General features: G+C 39.6%; 1 protein-coding gene across 1 annotated transcript in view; it reads right to left on the bottom strand.

Annotated features, from left to right (window-relative positions):
- Positions 1-1,395: 1,395 nt before the first annotated feature.
- Positions 1,396-22,316, bottom strand: part of LOC131288999 (synapse-associated protein of 47 kDa) — a 29,489-nt gene continuing 8,568 nt past the window's right edge. The window contains exons 3-10 of the mRNA XM_058318188.1: positions 21,505-21,786; positions 12,159-12,238; positions 11,993-12,090; positions 11,773-11,910; positions 11,547-11,686; positions 11,220-11,347; positions 10,150-10,473; positions 1,396-1,651 (exon numbers count right to left, since the gene is read on the bottom strand). Coding sequence (XP_058174171.1) covers positions 1,518-1,651; positions 10,150-10,473; positions 11,220-11,347; positions 11,547-11,686; positions 11,773-11,910; positions 11,993-12,090; positions 12,159-12,238; positions 21,505-21,786 — 1,324 coding nt within the window. The 3' untranslated portion in view covers positions 1,396-1,517. The remainder of the gene's footprint in view (positions 1,652-10,149; positions 10,474-11,219; positions 11,348-11,546; positions 11,687-11,772; positions 11,911-11,992; positions 12,091-12,158; positions 12,239-21,504; positions 21,787-22,316) is intronic.

Genomic DNA, 22,316 nt, shown 5'->3' with positions numbered 1-22,316 from the left:
TAAGTATTCTTCATTCACTTAGTTTACTATTATTTTATCAACTATCATATGGAACTGCAATTGAGAAGGTTATGCGTGGACGTACCTCGAATCGTTTAAGACAATAGGATACCGTTTTCTGCTTTAATTTACTCATTACGCTTAAGCTTCTAGCTCATATAACCTATGCATCCTACTCCAATTAATAGAAAGATCTTGGTGGTGTTAGTAACATTGTGATATTTTTTTTTTTTTAATATTTGGCATACTAATGTTTTTACGATTTAAACCATACAGTCAGAAAGTCAGCTCAGAATCTAAAAATAAAAAAATAATAAACGAACCAGAATCATTCCGATGAAATCTTTTACAACAAAACCGTGTAGTTAGTAAAACGTCCTTAGATCCTATTGTAGTTTTTAAGTGTGTTTGGTGTCTACTTATATTCCAATTTAGACCACAGTTTCATTCATTTAATCAATTGCCGCAAAAAGCGTTCCCATCTTCAATGTTTGTTTCACATCTGATTTGAATTGTTTTTCAATTCCGAGAAAGCACGCATAATGCCCATCCAGCAACAATGGAGCATTATTGGAATGCTTTCATCCAAAATAGGATATTCCCCAACGTTGAATATCTGCTGGCAACAGATGCTGGAAACAGAACCTATAAAGATTCGATCGTAAATCAGTTGATATTGCGGGTCGACATTGTAGCCCATCATATTCTATCGTCTATTGACCGATTAAGGAAATATGGAGTGTGTCTAACGAGTGCCACTTGGATTTTGCATATCTGTTTGCATATTTATCGCAATTAGCATAGAAAGCCCAAGGTGCGATGGCAACAGTGTACGGGCTTAATTTTGGTGTATTTCTATTTCAATCCCTCTCACTCTATAATATGTGCCCCTATTTATGCTATTCTAGTTTTTTTTTTGTAGTAGTGTCTAGTTCGGGTATTTTAATACCCAAACTGCTGCATCAATTGCTTTGTAAGATGATGCGCACAACCATTGTTGGCGCAGCAGCGATCGTGTTCCTATCCAGTTCCCGAAACTTATGCTGCTAAAAATACGTAACTCATCCAACGAGATGGGAGGGTAAAGAGCGGAAGGTAGAGGGTGCACAAATTTGACCACAGAAAGGACGAGGGAAAGTTTCTAGGTGGGATGCATGTATGCTACAAACACACATACTGAAAGTGGGTTGCATAATTTGCAACCCAGAAAAAGATGGCAAATCATTATCCAAGAAAAACATGGTGCTTCATCATTCTACCCGTAGCCATCCTTCGTTCGTTTCGATCTCCATCAATCGACCGATCAAAAAATCATCACAGTGCGTTAAACTGTATCAACAAGTGTAAACCATACATACGCCAACCGTAAACCTTTGCAAAGCCACGAACCGAGAAACGTAAAGCCACTTCTAAACCTCGCACACGCAGGCCATCGGGCCGGAGGACACCGCGTGGGTCCATTACTTCGTCACGCCGCAGTGGATCATATTACAAAGTAACTGATTGAAACATTCGTTTTATTTCAGGTCCGTCTCGTCGTCCAGCAGCTCGTCCACGTCCTTCTCCCAGTTAGCGTTGCGCTCGTTGCTCCCATCGTTCACCAGCTCGTAGTCCTGCAGCTCCGCCTCCAGGTCCTTTTCCCACTGCTCTTCTATAAAACAAATTGCATTCAGAAGCATTAGAGATCGATGGATCGGAACGGTATGACACAAACAGGAATGTTAGTTCCGTTGGTGCTCGGCGTAAAACATAACAAATAAAAGTATGATTGAAATGAAAAATACAAAATAATTTTCTACACGAAATGAAATAAATTAAAAATACTCTGACGTCAGAGAAAATAAGTGGGAATAATGGTGCATCAACTTTGAACAACTTATGCAAACCCAAAAAGAAAACGGATGAAACCGGAAAAAATTTTTCAACAAATATCATCCCACAGTTCGTTCGAGATGGTTTTAGACGCAAAAAAAAGCATTCAAACACAATTTGGGGCCGAAAGATAATAAAAACTTTTTCTTTGTTGCGGGTGTTCGCTTAAATGCTCCCTTCGTGGATGGGAAAACGTTCAACGAAACAATAATCAATCCATGCAATTATGTTAGCTTTCCACGGTGGTTTTCGATTGGAAAAAAACATCACGACAGTTTTTTTTTACAAATCCTCTAAAGGGGTTTGCTATGGTTTGCCTCTGAAGGGACTTTCTTTCCAGCGTGCGTTTTCCGTGAAATTAAGGCGGTCGACTAATGATTGGTTTGAATCAATAATTGCCTTAAAATTTATTTTCTCTATACAGAATAATCGTCTCCGTGTGTTTGTGTGTGTGTGTGTATCTGTCTGTCTGTGTGTTAGGGTTTCACTATTTTGTGAAATGTGTGCAGCAGTGTTCAATATCTGTTTTTTCGTTTATTTGTTGGTTGGTTGGATTGTTTGTTTGTTTGTTGTTGTGGTTGGTTTGAAATGTGCACTGCTTTTGGGTTGTATTTCTGTGTTTGTGTGTGCGTGTGTAATTGTCTGTATGTTTGTGTATATATTTATATGTCCCTTCTTTTGCATAAGTTTTGCCCTTTTTGTTCCACTCACAAGCCTATGTGACGATGCGCCCAGAGGGCGCACATCCATCCCAGGACAGAGCAGCGGCTCTGCGGCTTTCCCACATCGGACGCGCGAACATTTTCGTAGCGTTTTTTTTTTTGCTTCCTCTTTTCACCTACCGGGATCGTTTTGTTTCTGATTTGTTGTCTTATCCATTGCAATCTGTGAATAATATTGTATGTATGTTATTCCTTAGCTATAGTACCGCCTGATCTTGTTCTGTTTGTCGCTGTTTGCTCTACTCCATGTCCATTTCGATATCATTTCCTACGTAGAGTGGTTGTTATTGCGAGTAATCTCCAATACGCGTTTGAACTCGTTGCTCGAGTTTCACAGAGGTAAATATATGAGAAAAGGGAAAGGAAACGTGTGAAAAAGAAGGAGAAGAAGTGAGGAATAGGAATTGCTTGTACGGAGCGCCGCCCCCAGTTTCCGATGCTGACGAAAAACGGTGTGGCAGGGAAAACGCAACGCAAAACCCGACTCAAAGGCTGCCATTGTACTGGGCTTGAGGAAATTGCCACCTCCTTCCCTTAACGACGGTTCATGCTGTTGACCAGCCAGATGTTAGTAGTGTGGTTTGTTTTAGGAATAACTTTTAAATACTGTTCATTTTGCAGCTTCAGGAGCCGTACTATTTTATCCAATATCCATCCAATAGAACTGATACACTTGGGAGCGGAAACGGCGTTTGTTTTAATATGATTTCTTGTGAGTTTGTCAGTTATTTTACTTCTTTTGTTAATCGCTCAACAACACGCACACAGATACATACAGAGAGGAACAGTTTCGGGGGAATTAGATACTTGGTGAACTTCTTTTCTCACACATGTTATTTGTTTTGTTTTGTTTCGTTTTGTTTGTTTGTTTGTTTCTTGTCTTTAATTTTTAAATATATGTTTTCCTTTGGTTTTTCACACTTTTGCATCACTTTTTCGGTAGTATTGTCATATCTCTATATTTGCGTATTTCTTTTTTTTATTTTACTCTTCCTCTCTATTCCTATCTTTATATGCATGGTTCGCAGCTTTTCTTGCTTACACGAAACAAGGGACGAAACCACCCACCCACATCTTGTCTTGTTTTTCCCTCTGTCTTATGTCCACCTCCTGTTCTTGGGTTTGTGGCGTGCGTTTAACGACTCGATATATTCCCAGATATCGCATGTTATGTCGGTCCCGACCGGAAGCAGGACCCTTCCGTCTCATTACCCACCCGGGTGGGTCGGGATAGAGTTGATAGTCTGTGCGGCGACTAGAAGCCGGGTTTTTTCCTCCCTCATCCTTCTCTTCCGGTGGCGTGTTGCATGCGTACCATTATCATCATGATGCGTTTGCTTTCTCCGATTCCGATAATTATTGCGTTTACTGCGCACCGATAAAGAGCAAATATACTGTTCTAATAGAATCAACGCAAGTTGCATAACATCGAAAAATTCTGAATTTTATCTCTTCAATACTAGCAAGGTGTCTATGTGTTTGTGTGTGTGTGTGTGTTTGTTTTTGTATATGTGTGTGTGTGTACGAATACTGCGGCTATGACACATTTGTTTTAACGTTGACTTTACTTCGCTGCATGGTGGAGATGAATGCTACACTATTTATGTGCAGTCTGACGGCACGGTGCTTTTTTTTTGTTATATTGTATCTTGCTGTCTCGTTAACGCCTTACGTTAGCCACCATATAGAAGGATCGGGGAAACTCATAGCTTGGGAGAGAATGTAGCTCCTCCGGTGGTGATGGTTTGGGCGACGATGAAACGTAGGACACGATCACTCTCCCCACTGCTTAAGTAGAACTAAAGTAACGGCAATATTCTTCTCAGTACAAGTTTAACAAGTTCCTGTTTCCTAGCCGGGTGGAAAACTCTACGTAACGCACCATAAAACACAACTGTGATTAATTGTATGGTCTCGTCTGTCGGATAAGATTGTATACATAAGCATATAGGAGGAGTTGGAGTTATCGGTTGGAGGCAAGCGAAATAGCGTTCAAGAAAAGCTGCGTGTCGTATTTCCATTGATGGCAATTGGAGAATATTTTTCCTCGTGGTTTTTTTTCTTCTTTTATTTTGCGGTGCAGATTGGTAGCTTACATGAAAATGGAAGATCAACTTTCACATCAATGTTACACATCGTCCTATTGCTAGAGAATCGGTACGCTTTTGGTCTTATTTTTTTTTATCTGCTCGCCGTTTTTGAACAACACAGTCAAAACGGTGAAATAACATTAACTTAAAAAAGGAAATAAAATAAAGGTGTTCAAAACCAATTATGGGGGATGGATATGGGCGCCTAAGTGTGGTTACGGAGCGAGGTGATAAAACCAGACATAACACGTGTTTCGGTGGGTCATGACAAATAGATCGAATCATAACAACGTGCTGATCAATGGAATGGTCAATTTAATCGCATCGTAAAGTAGGCATTAAAACAAGCTAGTTTTGGGTAATACTTTCTGTCAATCCTAAAAGCAACTTCCAATCAGTATCTGCAGTGTAACCGATGTCAAAGCACATGGTACTATATAAAGGAAAAACTGTTTAACTGTTTCAAAACATTGTGTCAACTATTAAACTTCCATTGCAAACTTTAAACTCATATAGTATGCAACCACATCCACAGGCGCAGTGAGCAACCCCTCACACGCCCTGAAAGACTTATATGAAGCGAATGATACTTTTCTTGTGTGAACTATCACGCCCTGTATGGGCTGTAACATGCGGCCCCAACGGTTTACTCCAATAACAATATACGCCATACCAAACGTTCGATTTCCTCCATTCATATATCCCGCCACACTCGAGGGTCGATAGTCGTGGCAATAAACTTGTACCGGGCGATCCCGCCAAGGGTTTACGGAGAAGTAAAGAAAAACGACGACTCACATCTAGACAGAAAGGTACACTTATTGAGTAGGTTTTGGGTATTTTGTTAATAATCAGGATCCCAATCGATGTGTTTATAGGAGTGTTACGGAATGTGACAGTGTATGTGTGCGTGTATGGATGTGTGTGTGTGTTTCTGTGTTTGTATGCCAATGTTTCTGTGGGTTCCTTAAGAATGAATTTTCTTTAGCGTGTTAAGGATTTCATCTGGTATGACTTTGTTTCATCCGAATGATTTTCTTCCACCGTCCAACGCTGTTCGCTTACATAAAGATTCCCTAAGCACTGGAAACAACAACAATAAATATCTGCTCGATATAAGATTCTCATTCTGATTTTATCGCAATCTTTGATCTTTGTTTTAGATTTGTAAACAGATTAATATAGCTAGATAACTAACGTAAGTACAAGTCGCGTGTGTTTTGTGTTCGTTAATTGTCTCCGTCTGAGGATGTCACACCATTGTCCTTCGGAGAGAACCCAGCTTCAACTGGGTTTGCTCCGAATATGCCTTTCGTTAACGCCATTCCTGCTTTGCTAGTGATCCTAAAAGTGTCTCGTCGAGAAATTGTTACTAATTGATTCCGATAAGTTAATATGTGTTGGTTTGTGTAAGGAAGGTCCTTATATTTGGAGAATCGTTCCTCACGATTGCTGGTGTATATTTTGCTTAACGTGACTTCATTTGGATTGTTTCTCTTCCTATCGCTTTCTCGCAGTAACGACACGTTGTGTGTCTTATGCTGTACTCTCCCCTTCGGCAAAATAATATTATGATGTTTTGTTTTTATCTTCGGGTGTAGTTTTGTTGTTGTTGTTGTTGTTCCTTGTTTAATTTTAATAGAACACCACTCGCGATACCGATATACATTGTGGGGTGGTGTGTATAATTTGTTATATTTTTATTTTGTTATTTTCTTCTCGCTACTCGTTATTAGTCCTTCTGTTGCATATGTTTTCTTATTTTTTATATCTTTGAAGAGTTCCGCATTGAAGTTAAATCTTGAGTTTTTTTTTGTTTTTTGTTTTTGTTGTTGTCTCGAATTAGGCGCGAGAACGAAGATACTGGTTGTTTGAATTTTAGCGAGAGTGAGAATTTTCTTCATTTATGTGTTCTTTTTTTCTCTTGTCGCTTTGTCGTCGCAGCGACCAATGTGTATAATCGCATATACTTAGTCTTAGTATCGTACAACGTTGTTCTTTTACGAGTGTGTTAGATAGGTGAAGTTTGTTTGCTTGTTTTACTTTTCGTATGTTCGTTCCCCTTCGACATTTACAATAAGAATAAGTGCGATTGCGGTAGATTCCTTCCTTTTAACGTACTACACTTCTTTAGGCTGTTTGGTGGTCCACCAGTTCAGGCATCGCAGCATTTAGGATAAAAAAGTTAAGAAAGAAAAACAAATAATCCGGACGAGAATGGGGAAAGCGAGAAGAAAAAGAAATGCTTGTTAGTATGTTTGGCGATTTGTGAAGACATCAGTGTTAAATTCAATCGTTCAGTTATAGAAATAGAAGAAGGAATGGGAAATAGAGTAGAAATTGCTATGACAAAAAAAGGAAATAAAAATTAAAACTATATCAGTCAAAACCACCTGTACGCATTTCTACGCAAAAGTGGCGCACCGATGGCAAACATTAAAAAGCAATTGAAATGATTTGAATGGAAAGTCATGCATGAGAGAGAAGCATGACCAATACATTTGGATCAAACTAACATTGAAAGCAAATATTGAACGAAGATCTATGGAACGCGTAGTGAAGCAAACAAATTCGAAATCATCTACATGAACTAAGCATTTCTAAAAACAGACAAAAGTTACTTGCTTCTGTAACCGAAAAGCAACGTGGAAGGATAAATTAGTGAATTTAATCAAACAAACACAACAAAACAACAGAGTTGCCAGAGACCCACGACGACGACACAAACAGCCTAAATTATCTTCCTTTTCTATCATTGTTCCTACTTAGATTAAAGGAGATCGATATTTTAAAAATTTTGTACACTTAGTAATATGCTGATATGTTAATGTGAAAATCCATTTTCTAACATTAAAATTGAACACGTTTCTCGGATCTGGCAACCCTCCTTAAAATAATGCTATCGTGCTTTTGTACATTTTCTATACTTTTTGTTAGTTGGCAAACCTGAATACCTGAGTTGCGATATACGAACTTATTGATGAAGCTTTAGAAAATGTTCAAAACTCACAAGCGATAACAAATTATATTATGTATATAAACTATTAAACATTTGCACACATCCCACAATGGAACATGTCTGAAAAAATTAAATATACGGCAATAAACTTGTTGACGGTTAACTTGAAGTAAACAGAAAAAGGTTATGACGATACCGACCCAATGACAAACGTTGTTGACAAACCAAACCCGCACTCGACGGTTAACGATCCATTTGTCCCCCAGCACGAATGGATTTACGAGCAGAGTAAAGGTAACTTCAAAAATGAACCTTCCACAAAAATCCACAGAATGCGTTCATATCGGATATTTTCCAGTTCACATTCGATCTACAACATGACACATCCAGTAGAGAAAAAAGCACACTAACTGCACTACGTATGACTACGGAGAAAACTACAGAATAACGATCGTAAAAAGAAAAACATAAATTAGACGATCAATAACTTGGCCACAAAGCATACACACCCCATATCACCAGGAGCACGCGGTCTACACACCTAACGACGCAAGCACAACACCGAAGGATAGAGTAGAATGTAAAATTTGCCAATGCATCTTCCAAAGCTAATTTAAAAGAATGCAATTTCTTTGTTTCAACCCTATCAAGTTCAGCCACATTCACACGTACACACATATTCATAGACAATGTTTTATGAACAACATTGGAAAAGTCTATCCAATGTGAGAGATTTTTTTTTTTTAATTAAATACAGAAGTAAGACACGCACAGCGAAGCACACGACATAAGGAGAGGTACTTTTAAGATTTCCTTACTACAAGAGTAGAGCGAGGTATGTTTGGTTGAAGGTTTTGAAGGTATAATGGAATTGGTGTGCTATACGTGTGTATTTTGAAATCTATTCATCCACAATAGACAATATTTCTGGTAAGAATTCTGAGGATGGTGGACAAGCAGTATTTGAAGCTATTTAACTGCTCTAGCGTTTTGTGCTGGATACATTTGTAACATTTAGATCTACTTAGGACACACACACATACACGTGCGGAACATCCCGGAGTAAAATTACCAAACCGATCCGGTAGAAAGCGAGTGTATACGGGAAGGCACTCAACTATTTGTTTTGATGGACAAACGAATGGACAGTATGGAGTTCTGTATCAGAGTGTTATTGTGGGAAAGCTTAATTTTTTGTTGGACACGATTACAGTAAGTATTCAATCTTAGACACGAAGAGTGAAAGTAAGATTTAGAGGGATGCGAGATAATGGGGAAAAGGTAGGTATACAGTAAACACATACGCCTACCGTCAGTGAACGTAACGTTTTCTGACGTTGGGTTGGAGTAAACCTGCTATTTGAAGCTAGGGGACGCGAAGTTAAGGGAATTGGATGTTACAGCAGTTCCGTAATACCGGTCCGCTTTTGAAACGATCATCTGGAATGGGCGAAAATTTAAGATCAGATATTACATCCCACCTTTCCCTAACAAAGGGGATCCTTCGGTTCGCATACGATGATAATGTATGTAAGCCATAATGAATGTTTCATGTGAAAATGTGATTCGACTTTAAAACAATATTAGATAGATGATGAAAACCGGGCAGAATGATTTGACTCGCACACATCAGAACACATACACATCCGAACAATTTCATACACTTGATCATCAGTACTCTACTTTGAATGTTACTCTCCTTCTCATTTCTTTTTCGTGATTAACTTCGTGGAAAAGCTTGCTTTCCGAAGGACGCAAGGTAAGGCAAAGACCACCAATATGTGGAAACATACTGATGGGTAAAAACCAGTGGAAGTAAGCCCTGAACTGTAAAGGGACTATATCGGTAACTACGGGTAGCTAAGTACTAATCGAAATGAACCAACCTACCGGTGGCTGTGCGGCTGTTTGACTGTTTATCTGGAAAAAGGTTGAAAGATATAGTACCAGGTATGATTACTGGTCGAAACTTTTCTGTTTTTTTGTTTTTTGTATCACGATTACCTCTATTCTACATGCTGCAATGCAACTCTACCATTTAGTTGTGCATTTTGTGTGCAGGTGATTGGCCGAGATCTGTAATCGAGCAAATACGCCGCGAAGTCCATACATGCATTAAAACGGATAAGATACACGCGTGGAAATGAAGCAAAACTAAAGCATTACATACGATTGTATACTTGTACTTGATTCTGTAGTTTTCTCTCGTATTGCATAGAAGTTTGGTGTTTTTCTACATCTTGTGTTATGCATATGTATTGCTGGATCACAGCGTGTTGATACACCGTACGCATAAACCCCGAGAGAACCGTTTATGTGCATTATTGTTCTCACCAAATAATCATTGTTATATGAAAAATGCATCCACTTGAAACGTCAGAGTAAAACGACAGACATTCTGTCATGACGAATACTTTAGCTATACCATTTCAATTGCAGCCCATTTGTTTTGCTCTTGCCGAGTCTAGTTAGTAAAACTATCTATATGCAATGTTTCACCTCTTACCACTTTTTTCAGCCTCGTGCAGAATCGATTCGTTCGCCTGCCGGGCTAGGCTATCGATACCGAGCTTTTTCATGCCAGCCTTTACCTCCTCCAGATCTTGTTCGTTCGTTTGGAAACTATCAGAAATGAATTCACTGTGGTTGCTTTTTTTGACCGTTTTCACGATGGCACCGGAAGGCACCGCGACATCGGAATGCGTAGCACTGTTTCGAACAGTGTCTGAAACGGACGTTTTGGCTGGAAGGACCGTTTGAGCCGAGCGCTCGGGAGCGCTGGTTTCATTGAGCACGGGTTTTGGCACATCTGTCCGGCTAGAGTCGGCATCTTCTCGACGATAATAAGGGGGAATAAAATAAATATAAAATATTACGAAATAACTTAAGAAAATGATAGATGAATGCCACCAGTACGGCCATTATTGGGCGCTGACTAATGTGTAAAAAATATTAAGGTAATAAGTAAAGGTTGATAAGAGCTGTAAATAAAACAAATGCAATCTAAACTGCACGTGTAAAGATGCGGCAGGGAGAGCTACGAGAATAAAGTTATAAATATCGGCCTATTCGCAGAAGGTTGCTTGAAAAATTGCCCTAACTCAATTACATTTACAAAACTCCCACGCCAACAACCCGTTTCCACTACACGTGCTTATTAGTGCTATTTTCTCAATAAGGCACATTTAAGCATGGCAACGCATCTATTCTAGTTCCATGATTCTAGAAATTAAATGATGGTAATGTTTATACCACATTAATGTAGGTGATGTGGATTATTATGGAAAAGAAAAGACAAACTTAAAAATGGAAAATGCATTATACAAATTAAATAAATGAGCAAGTTTGCAAAATTGGCAATTATAAAAAAATATATCTATATATGCATGCGAGTTCTAAAACCTTTCTTCACTTGCAAGGAACGTATTTACCACAGTGTAATAAAACAAATAAAAAACACCAGTAATATGGTTCTCTTAATCGCAGTCGGATAATACAAAGGGAAGAAATTCTAGGATAGAAATGAAGAAAGGGGAAAACCACAAGCAGAATTAAATTCGATTCAGTGTACGTTACCCTCTGTATCTTCACTGACGCCACGTTTAACGAACTCATTATGGTCGCCCAGTGTGCCCAAATCTGCTGCTTGGCATATCAGTGAAACACGGTAGAAGTAATTACGCCAAAAGTTCTCCTCCGTGATGCTGCGAGCGTGTAAAGAAACGGTACAATTGTGGTTAGATCTCCGCAAATGGGTTTCAAAATTATTATTGTCTGCAGGGAGAGGCACGACGAGCAGGAGTACTGTTAAGAAGCACTCAAACCGCAAACACCACAGTAAATTTATGGCACCCTTACAGGCAGCCGGCTTGAGTTGACCACTAGTGCTAAATATGTACTTACATTTTTGGAACCAACTCGAATCGCATCTTTTCCAGCTCCTTATCATCGTTCATGATGGCCAATGCAATCGGGTACGACGAATCGTAATCAAAATCAAATTCAACTCCCGCCGGTGGAGCTCGTACGAAGTTTCGACGGTCCTAATAAAATGCAAAAAAAAATTAATGAACGTGCAATTGAATATCGATATACTGTGTTAACGTTTGAGGTTTCATTAGCAACCTACCGCCGACAGACTGAGAATCTCCTCTTTGATCTTTGCTTCGTTGGCATGTCCTACCCACGGACACACGCCAGCGGATCCTCCGCCTTGTTGGTTTTTAATGAATGCTTCTTGTTCCTTGCTGAATTCTCCGAGAATGCTCTACATGTTAAGTAAACGTGAAAAGCGAAATAACATGATAAACAAAACATTTACTTGTTCAAAGTTTCCTCCCATCACTCACGTTGTCTTTCAGGTGTTTAATCTTATCCCCAGCTTTGTTGAACGAAGAGTACAGGAACGATCCAATCGATTTAGCGCCAGCGGTGACTTTATGTGTAACTATCACATAGTGAAAAAAAAAATTGATTATTCATACAACTAGCAAACATTTAAGCGCTATCTATTACCTTGCCCGATTTGTCCAGCATTCTCCTCAGTTGGTGTTCCGGGACCCGTGGCGGGACGAGAGTCAGCTCCTCCAGTGGCACTGTGTGGTTAAAGAAAAATGAGAAAAGAATAAAAAAGGTTATCTAACCAGATTCACTATACACAGATATTAAGATTAGGATAGCACAAAAAGAAATACGTAAAGAGGCGTAAATGCTTTATTTTCGAAGTTAAAACAGAAATCGAACCAAAAAATACAAACTGCAAAAATTGCGAAAAATGCATTCAAAAAACATTTGATAAGTCAAAGATTTAATAACGTGGGAAAAACAACGCGCAAAAATTAACGCAGCTGTAATAAGTTGTCTGTAGATCGTGTTTTGAGAAAAAGGTACAGCAATAGGAGTTTAGATAAGAAAGAGAAAGAAAGTGAAAGATAGAAGAGCAAAGTTGAAAAAGGTGTGTAATCAAATTGAAAAAGGTGTGAAAAAAGGATCAGTGAAGTGTTTGACAGACAGATTGGAAAATGCACTAAAAATAGAAAAGTTTGTAATTTTTATAAGATTTGGTTGCCGTAAGAGTTTTAAAAAAGATGTCGATAAAAGAAATTAAATAGATACACATAAACGTACCAACTGAAAAAAAAAAACAGTTACTCGAAAGTGTTCAAATGTACTAGTATAAGTGTAAAGTAGAACAGCGAAGTGTTGATTAAGAGAGTTAAAAATTGTGTAAAGTGTAAAAGTACGAATAAAAAACCGCAAATGCTAGATTAGCCTTGTTGGAAGTATATATGAGGAACAATAAAAAACGATACTAGACTAATTGTTAAAAACATAACCGAAAGACTATAGGGAAATATGTTTGGTTTATATCTAAAGAACCTTTTACTTTTAATTTTCAGAAGTAAGCTACTTGATAACAGTTTATCCCTCAACAACATTTTGATAGCAGTTAAATGTTAGGATGAATTGAAGTCAAATGTGCAGTACAAAAAATATCTTCTCGCTTATTGATGATTTATGGCAAACTATGTGAGAAAAGAGAGATGGGTATTGTCCAGCTAAACATTTCATTGCAGCCCTGTGAAATTCATTTCATACGTCATTTAACTTCTTCGATGGATCTTTTTTTCACTAGAAATATATTGCTACAAGTTATGCTAATTGAATTGTTTCCTGCGTTCACCATCAAGTATATTTTTCCTTCGTGACCCCTTGAGCCACGGTATTTGCGTATCGCGCAGTAGCATGTTCAATGTTAGGGTAAAGAAAGACTAATTAATGCAAGCAGCACAGTTCTAGTGTCGACAGTTTGTACACGTCAAGGTTCACCAAGATATTAATTTACATAAGCGTCTGATGGCGTCGGCAGTTGAGAGGTTTTTCTCACCCGATGCAAATCGTTTCTACTTCCCTGTAAGCATAGCAGCACCATTGCAACCGTCTACTAATTACGCTGGAACATTTATGGTATTGCTGGAGTGAAACCCGTTGAGCTGTTTCGTTGTCACGCACGAACAACACGACTACTAAAGTACGTTTTCGTACAAAAAACAAAAAAAAACAAATATTCAAGGAAAAGCCAAAACCCAAAATTAACCAAAACGTTGAATGACAACGAACACGAGAAAGCCGCATTTGCGAGCAACAAGAAAGCAAAAGCTCATTCCAAGTAGTATGCCGCGCAAATGGTTCAGCTTTTCGCGGAATTGAAAGCAGTTACTAGACTGTAGGAGGTAGACCAGAAGGATAATGGCAAAAATAATGATAATTTAAAAAAAAACCAAACGTGCTGCAATACTGATAATGACACAAATTCATCCATGAAACACGTTTGTAATAAATAGTAAAACACAGGAAACCATCAAAAAGGCCAACGAGGATAAGAAGAGAGGTACATTTTTAAGCGCATTAGATGTAACCATAAGTCGCTGGAAAATTAACTCTACCTTTCCTGAGGTTTGCTGATGATAACAATTTCAACCCAGCGTTCGAAGTTCGCAGATATAAAATTAAAAGATAGAAAAAGTTACAAATTTATAATTTAATCGGTGTTAAATAAACACTCTTAATAGATGTAAAATGTCCCAGGATAACAGACACTCCAAAATAGAGCAGTCCTTCTTCGTTAGCCCAGCTCCCAACGGGAGTTACCAACATCACGATATGCTGCATCGTTAGTTTCAAAACCGGCCCATTGTAAGCCGTATGACTATTTTTTCCATTTTTCCCAATATGAAAAGAGGGGATTGATACTGAAACAATAGCCATTAATAAATCAACAAAATCAATTATTTTGTATTCCCCATACATGTTCATGTCATGACGTGGCTATTTAAATTATTTTCAAAAAAAGTATCGACATGTTCAATTACGTTCAACATTATTCGTTATTACATTCTAAGACGAATTTATGTCGGGAGTTACGACCATCAAAAGGAATTATTAAAACAATCTCAACGTAACTGCGGACAAATCCTTACAGCAGATACTAAGCGATAAAGGCAACAGGTTCACGAAAATTGTTGCACCAAAAGCTCACAAAAGCGTTTAAGGCCGCTTATGCTACAAACATACCCCTAACCTCAACCGACGGCGATGAGCGTGAGCTTCCCTGAGGGATCGGAAAATGATGTGCCATGATACCATCATTGGAACCATCATAAATTATTCTGACATATTTCCCATCGTTTACGTCCGTCCGGGAGCCGGGTTTTTTGCGCACAAAATCCTGCAGAAAGGAAAACCGACACGCAGGAAGCCCGCTACGTTGACGGATGCCTCCCGGTTCGCGCGTGACTCGGAATAATGACTAGAAGTTTCAGTATGTACGAAAAAAAATCTCGTTTCGGAAAATGTAGAAACAACGAACAGACAGGTGCTTCTGATACTTCCAATCGCTAAAGCGGAAGATTAAATATAATTTACGTCCTTCGTTCATTGCCGCCTTTACTTTGCAGTTTCGTCTCGGGAAAGTTCATTGGTTCAGCTGGAGATTTGTTCTTTAAAAACCTGCCAAAGCTGAAATAAAAACGTGCTTGTGCTAATCAAAAGAAATTTTTTCATCGGGGATACAACTTTCTAGGCTCCGGTGTTACGTCCAATGAAGTTAACCAATTTTCAAAGAGAAAAGTATAATTTGAAAATAGCTAAATGTAGAAATTAACAGAAAAATCGGATTATAGAAAGAGCAAAACCTTGAGATGGTTTTCGATCAAGTGTTTAACAGTTGACCATCGTTTTTGAATACTTTTGGTCCATAAAAACTTAATTTCAACTCTTAAGCGATTCGTCAGACGGTAAACCTTACTTCTTATAACCCCCCCCCCCCCCTTCTACCTATCCTCGAACAATGCCCTTATAGACATCGCCCACACAACACGAAGTCGTATTAAGTTGAAGAAATTGAATCACATATTAGTATTTTTCGAATCGGAATCGCAGTAAGCATAGACAATGTACGAGCAATGTATATTCTTTGTTCCATATGATGCCGATTAAGAATGTAATACGATTTTCTTTATGCATACGTATAGATGAACGAGCAATGTACGGCTGATGTATATCGTAAGTCGTATATGATGCCGACTTAGAAAATATACGACTAATCATATACATTTTTAAAAATGTACGGTTAGCGCCTCCACTTTTGTACGTATAGGCATTATTTTAGCATCATTTACGATTCAATCATATTGCATAGAAGTACGATTATTTCAAGTTGATATTCGATTTACATGCATATGTGTTGTGTGGGCGTATTTCTTAGCTTCCAGCTCTCAATCGTGGTCAGAAGAATCCAAATAAAAATTCCTCTCAATTCATCAGAAGACACTCAAACACACAAGCACGCAATGCGGTCTCAATGCCTTCTTTATTCTACGAAAACCGTGCCGCGGTCTTGAAGGTGACGTTCGTTCGGGTGCGATATTAATCACCCGTTTCAACCTTCAGCCTTCCTTCAGACAAAAAAGGAATAAAAGATGGAGCGATGATTCGTTATTTTTCCTCTTCGTAAGCGAAAATGTTAACCAAAGTAAAGAAGACGAACAAAATTGCCCCGAGGAAAGTTTCTGAGCAGCAGGCAAAAGGGTAAGTGAAAAAGGAAGAAGAGAAATGAGCCACAGAAAAAGGCACATTCTTATCAAATCATCTATATTCCCGCATCGATCCTTTGCGGAAGCTGCTGCCCGAGAGTCCGACGGGTGGCGTATTTCCTTCAAAGGGAAATTCTAAAGACACCCACAGAAAACGTGCCAAGTAATGGAACCGAGGGGTAAAGGCCAGGAAAAAAAAGGTTGCACCCGTTTTCGGACGGTAAACGATTTTGGCGCATCCCTTTTGGGAACGAAGTCTATCACATGTTGTCAGTTCATCGAAAGGAAGTCAAGTAGGGAAAGGTGCCGCAAGAGGATTGGCCTAGATTGACGAACAGGGCCTAAGTCCAATAGTAGGCGGTGAACGGGAACAGCTTTTCCGCAACCCTTCTATCAACAACTCTGATCCCATATCAACGTTTTATTTTATTTTTAGTTGTCGTCACATCGATGACTAACTTATGCCGATAGCAATTGATTGGGTGGCCAGGAAGTGGATTTGTGTTGGGCCTCAAGTGGATACTTTAACAAAATTGAGTTAATAGAAAGTGGTGTAGGAAAAACATCTTAATTCATTTGGCAAAATTAATTTATCCTTTTAACCGACAAATAAATCATCAAACATAAATAACATTATCATTCAGTTTCTCGAATATAACAGGTTAAATTGAATTTGTCCTTCCCTTCGTTTTGGGATACGTCTGAAAATTTGCTGCATAATCGTGCCTCGAGCAAGTGGTATAGTTTTTTGTTGAAAACCTACTCTGTCCAATAACATCAATAGTTCACTGGGGGATAAATGCCATACAGTGCATTAGATCCCTAGGAAGCCAATGATGTTTCCAACATTCATAGAATTTTCATTTGTAATAAAACATTTTGTGACAAAAAGTAGCAAAACATACTTTTTGATAATACAAATTTTATATATACGTATTAAAAAAATGACATGAATGAAAACATGTCTCCAGTGCATGGCTCGAATCGTGTCTGAAAGGCTAACTTTCGAAAACGACTTATAGTTAAATGAATGAATTAAACTAAATTGAGCCATTTTTGGAACGGTAATTTTTGGCATGCGATTTGAAACGATGAAACGAGAACGGTTATTAGGATACATGGATATAAAAATCCATCCAGAAACGAGCACAAATCCGTATGACACAGTCCGGAATCATTTGGGAGATCACAATTCTTCAAATATGACACATTTAGATGATTAACGACGAGTTCAGATGATATTGGCGGAAGATACTGTTAAGGATACGATGTTTGTGAACGTGTGTGTGTGTATATGTATGTGTTCGTATGTAGCCTCCGAATCGAACCAGTAAGGATGTTTGGTTGCAAAATGGCAAATGGATATGAATGTTGCGTGCGAGCCATCTATATTTTTTTCATTCCTTCGTGCTTCGCAGTTTGTTTGGTTCTGTCTACTGTTGTAGCTGCCTGTTAGTTATGTTGCTGTACTTGTTGATGTTTCTGTTGTTGCTGTTGATGATGTTACTGTTGTTGCTGCTAGTGCTGTGCTTTTCCACCTGCCGTTCCGGCGGCGCTTTTGCTTGCTTGCTTGCTTGCTTGCTGGTATGGAGTGGTATGAGGTATGGTTTATGGTGTGTGAGTGAACCGAAATCATAGGAGATAACAATCGATAACTGAAAACGTTAACGAAATGCAACAGAATTAAGGTTAAACGGGGGTCATCAGGAGAAAACTGTGAAGGAAAACCGAATGCCAAATGCAACGCAAATGGAACGCCAGCCGTGAATGACTGGGCGGCTCCATTGGTTGCCGTTTTCCTTCTGCAACGCGGCAACATTTTCGCAAAATGCTGGAACCGCACGCACCCGAAAGCGTAGAGAACAGACGAAGGAATATGCCGTTCCTGCCGGACCATCGGGTGCATTATCGTTCGTCTGCCCTGCTGCATTCGTCCATTTCCAGCGCTCAGCGGAAATGGCGACTAACTATCAGATGCGTGGGGGTGCGTTAATTTTGAAAATAATAACATAATAGAACAGTAATGGATTATTGTACACACTAAACAAATATTACTTAAAACTAGAGTTCAAATGGGCCATACACAAATGAAGAAATTTTCATGAAATATTATTATATATAAATTTTCGGTAGAGGAAGTTTCGCTTTTGTTGCTGCAGTTGATGACAATACTTGAGTTAGGTTATTAATATTTGTTTGGTATTTGCTTTTTGTATTGAACTATTGGATTTTGTTGTTGCGCAAATGAGCTACTGAGCTGAATCTACTATAGTCTGTGGATAAACACATGAGGCTCGGCGCTATCGAGAGCTACTTGCAAAAAAACAAATGGTTGGGTGCAGATCGAGAGAATACTAGTACGAGTTGTTGGATGTCGGCCGTTGTTTTTTTCTGTCTTATGGATGAGATAACTAAGCTTAGGAAGCTAAAATGGTTCTAGGTTTGTTCTTTTGCCGTCTGGTGAGAGCTGCGTTCTCGTGCATTGTGCAGAACGTACACAAAGTCGAACGAACGTACAACACAAAATCGTACGACAGTACTACAAAAATAGTGCTGATGGTGCGAAGGATCGTGATTCTGATCGAGATAGTGACATGTTGTGATGATGATGCGTGGCGGTGACGGATGAAAGAAAGCGACACACGGTGCAACGTGAACGGCAACGAAGTGTGTATACTTTTCATAGCATATTTCCATTACTTGTATCTACATATAGAGGATAAATATAGCAAGCGTGAGCAAAATTTTTACAAAACTATTCACATGCTACCAACCAACGCATCGGTGTACGGTGGAAGAATACTCTAAGCAGTGGTCAAAATATGCAACTAGAAACGATTTTATAGCTGAATTACGAAAGGGAACATCAGATGCTTACAATGAAAATAAATAATATCTGATATCTGATAACTCCACCATTACTCTATACTCAAATCTAAAATTTCTTCTGAGAAATACGATGCGATTCAAAACTATATTTCTACTCATGTTAAGTAAGTAATGGCAGCAATGTAAGAGGAATGTAGTATAAAATCAACATGCTAAGGAAACTATTATTTACGTTTACCCATGACGTTGAAAAGTAAAGGTTCTATAATATGTTTTTGTTATTTAAACTTTAGAAAATATTCCCAGAGCATGAATACTAAACCGAATATAATTACAAGTTAAATAATGTTTGGTCTTTTAGCGGGAGCCATTGTATTTTATTTAATTATAATCTTTTTTGTATAAAAAGTACCCGGTGGTTATCCTCTGTAAGTAGTACAGCATAAGCAACTCGAGAAAAAAAAAGTTGCAGACGAAACCTAATGCTGGGTCTCCACCCACGGGAGTAGCATAAGATGGAGAAGACAACAGACACGAATCTAAATTAATTCTCCATTTAGCATCACTCACAGACGCTTCCTGGTGACAATCCCTAGCAGCAACAGCCACGTCAAAGACAGTAAACGAGTTGCATGCAGACATCACAAGCTACCGGAAAGGCGCATCGTCAACAGCAAGAGGCAGAAGGAAAAGGAAAAACACCGTCCAGGCGGGATTTGATTAGAGTTTTAATGTAACGCCCCGGCTGGACGCACATCCGGTAAGTCACCCGCAACGGACCTGTGCCGGCTGGCGGGCCGATCGCTTCGTCCCACCCAGCGGTTTGATTTCCTCCCTCCAAGCTGCGTGTCCCAGCCACTCAATTACAGCAACTGGCAGGAGGCCGCCTACCGAGATATTACGGTGGTGGCCTGGCGGTGCAAGCAAATGACCGACTGCCGGGCGGCTTCCAAAGCGTCCAACGAAATGATGCCGCCGGAAAACAAAACCCATCCACCGATGTCAACCGCCCACGCCGTGACGAACGCTACGTGACAAAATTGTTCCCCCTCTCTTGGGACCGACGGTTGAACCGTTGTCAACAGATTGTACAGATAATTGGGTTCTGTTTTACTTTTCCTGCCTAGTTCCGGGAAACAACGATTTTATTGTCCCTATGTTACGCTTCTCGCCTTTTTCCTACCAAGCTGTTAAGAGTGGCGTGCAAAGGATTCATCGTGATAACAAAAAAACTTGTGGTTTTCTTTTCCTAAACACTTCTGCATGCACAAGAGGGAAGGGCGGGCAGGGGTGCTGAATGATTTCATTAACATTTTATTATTTGTCACCAACCAGCGTCAAATTTCCGCTCTCTGGGGTTTCTCGCCCATCCACAGGGACAGTTGAATACCGGCATCGTATAAACAGATGTTATCGGAAACATTAGGAGCTGCTTTATTTAGAAGGGTATTGGGGTTATCATTACTGAGGTGTTACAATAACATTCATCAAATCCAATGAATATTAGAAACATACTTCCTGTGTCGCAAAATGCAGATATAAGGAAAAAGAATTACATTTTTGAGAAAAAAGAGCACTTTGCATCAAAATCTCAATCTAAAACCAAAAACTGGATCACATTGTGATAGACAAGTCGACGACATATTGAAGCATAATAACAGAAAAGGGTGCATGAATAATAAAATGTTTACGTCTTCAAGATATAAATAAGTTTATAAGGAACTGTGTTAAGCTTTTTAAGATTGGAATAGTATTATAATGAAATTACTATGATGGAAATCTTGTGAAACTAGAAAATTTAGTACCAACTACTATGGAAAGATAGCAAGTATAAACACCGGAACATCGGAACATCTAGAAAAACAAGCTACACTATCAACAGTGAAACGATACGAGACGAGGTCCTGTTTACGAAACCGATGGTGCTCGGGGGGCCTGAGCAACGGAAACCCATCTACGGCTTAGCTTGTAATTAGGCTATTGGATGCCTGGAGTTGGTCCACAAAAGTTGGTCGAAAATTACTGTGGGCTGCGCTGATACTTTTATCTGCGATACGTTTGTCATGGTCAGTAAAGCTCTAGCAGTCGCTTGCTACGGGATTAATCGGGGTGGAATCGTTCCTTGCCCGGCCACCGTGGAAGCAATTTCGGGAAATTACAACGGTTCACCAGTGGGCTTGTAATGGCCAAATCACATCCTTTCGCCTGAGCTGGGTGCGTCTGCTTCTCAAGATTAATGCATACAACACTACAACAACAACAACAACAACAACAACAGTGCTCTCGAACCGATCGGATCAACCACTCTCTATCCATTATTGCGTGCGCTCGCTCGATCGCGCCCTGACACTATCCAACTCTCGCTAATGTACTCTCGCCCCCTGTCACAGAACTCTGTGGAATTCAAATTTCAATCAATTATGTATAGGCCCATTTACCTAATATACCTTGACCGGTCCTCCTCATCGGCAGCATCCGTCGAGCCGGCAATACCTTGACTCGCCTTCTCGGGCGATGTGACCAGACCCTCGTTCGTGATGCCGCCGTTCTCGTCTGTCTGGTTCGTCTTCCGCAGGCCCGGGATCGAGGGCATCGAAGGCATCGCAGGCATGGCGGGCATCGAGACCGTCGGAATCGCTGGCATCGACGGGATCGAGGCATTGCCCAGCCATCCCGTCACCTTCGATGAAACACCGGAGAAGACACCTCCTTTGGTGGGGCTGAAAGGAAGAACGATAAAATACGTTAAATTGTTGCCAATAAAAAACTTTAACATATCAGTGTTAAGAACAAGTTTCGTTAATTTGGTTATATGAAGACTGACCAGCTAAAAGCAGTTATGATTGCCATTAAGGGGGTCCGCGACAGCCGAGCGGTAGCGCCGGTTAGAAAAATCGGCCCATGAGCGCCGAGGCTCAGCACCTCGACGGCAAGGGTTCGAATCCCAACCGAGACCGGACCCTCCCCTGTACGAGAGGACTGACTATCCACGTACAACAGGGAAACAAGTCTCGTAAGCCCTTAACGGGCAGGCATGACCAAGAGGTCGTTACGCCAAGAAGAAGAAGATTGCCATTATAAGGATAGTATTGTTAAAATGTCACACATCTGATTTACAAAATGCAAAAATACTATTTAATATTAACTCCCGAAAAACACACCAATTTATCGCAGAGTATAAAACCGGGCTAACCCTAGCCAAAAAAAAAACTAAGACATAAAATGGATCATGGAAGCAATTGGAAATTGA

The sequence above is a fragment of the Anopheles ziemanni genome, chromosome 3 (assembly GCF_943734765.1).
Source record: "Anopheles ziemanni chromosome 3, idAnoZiCoDA_A2_x.2, whole genome shotgun sequence".
NCBI lineage: Eukaryota > Metazoa > Arthropoda > Insecta > Diptera > Culicidae > Anopheles > Anopheles ziemanni.
Note: the sequence above shows the minus strand (reverse complement) of the source record. Positions and strands in the feature narration are given on the sequence as shown.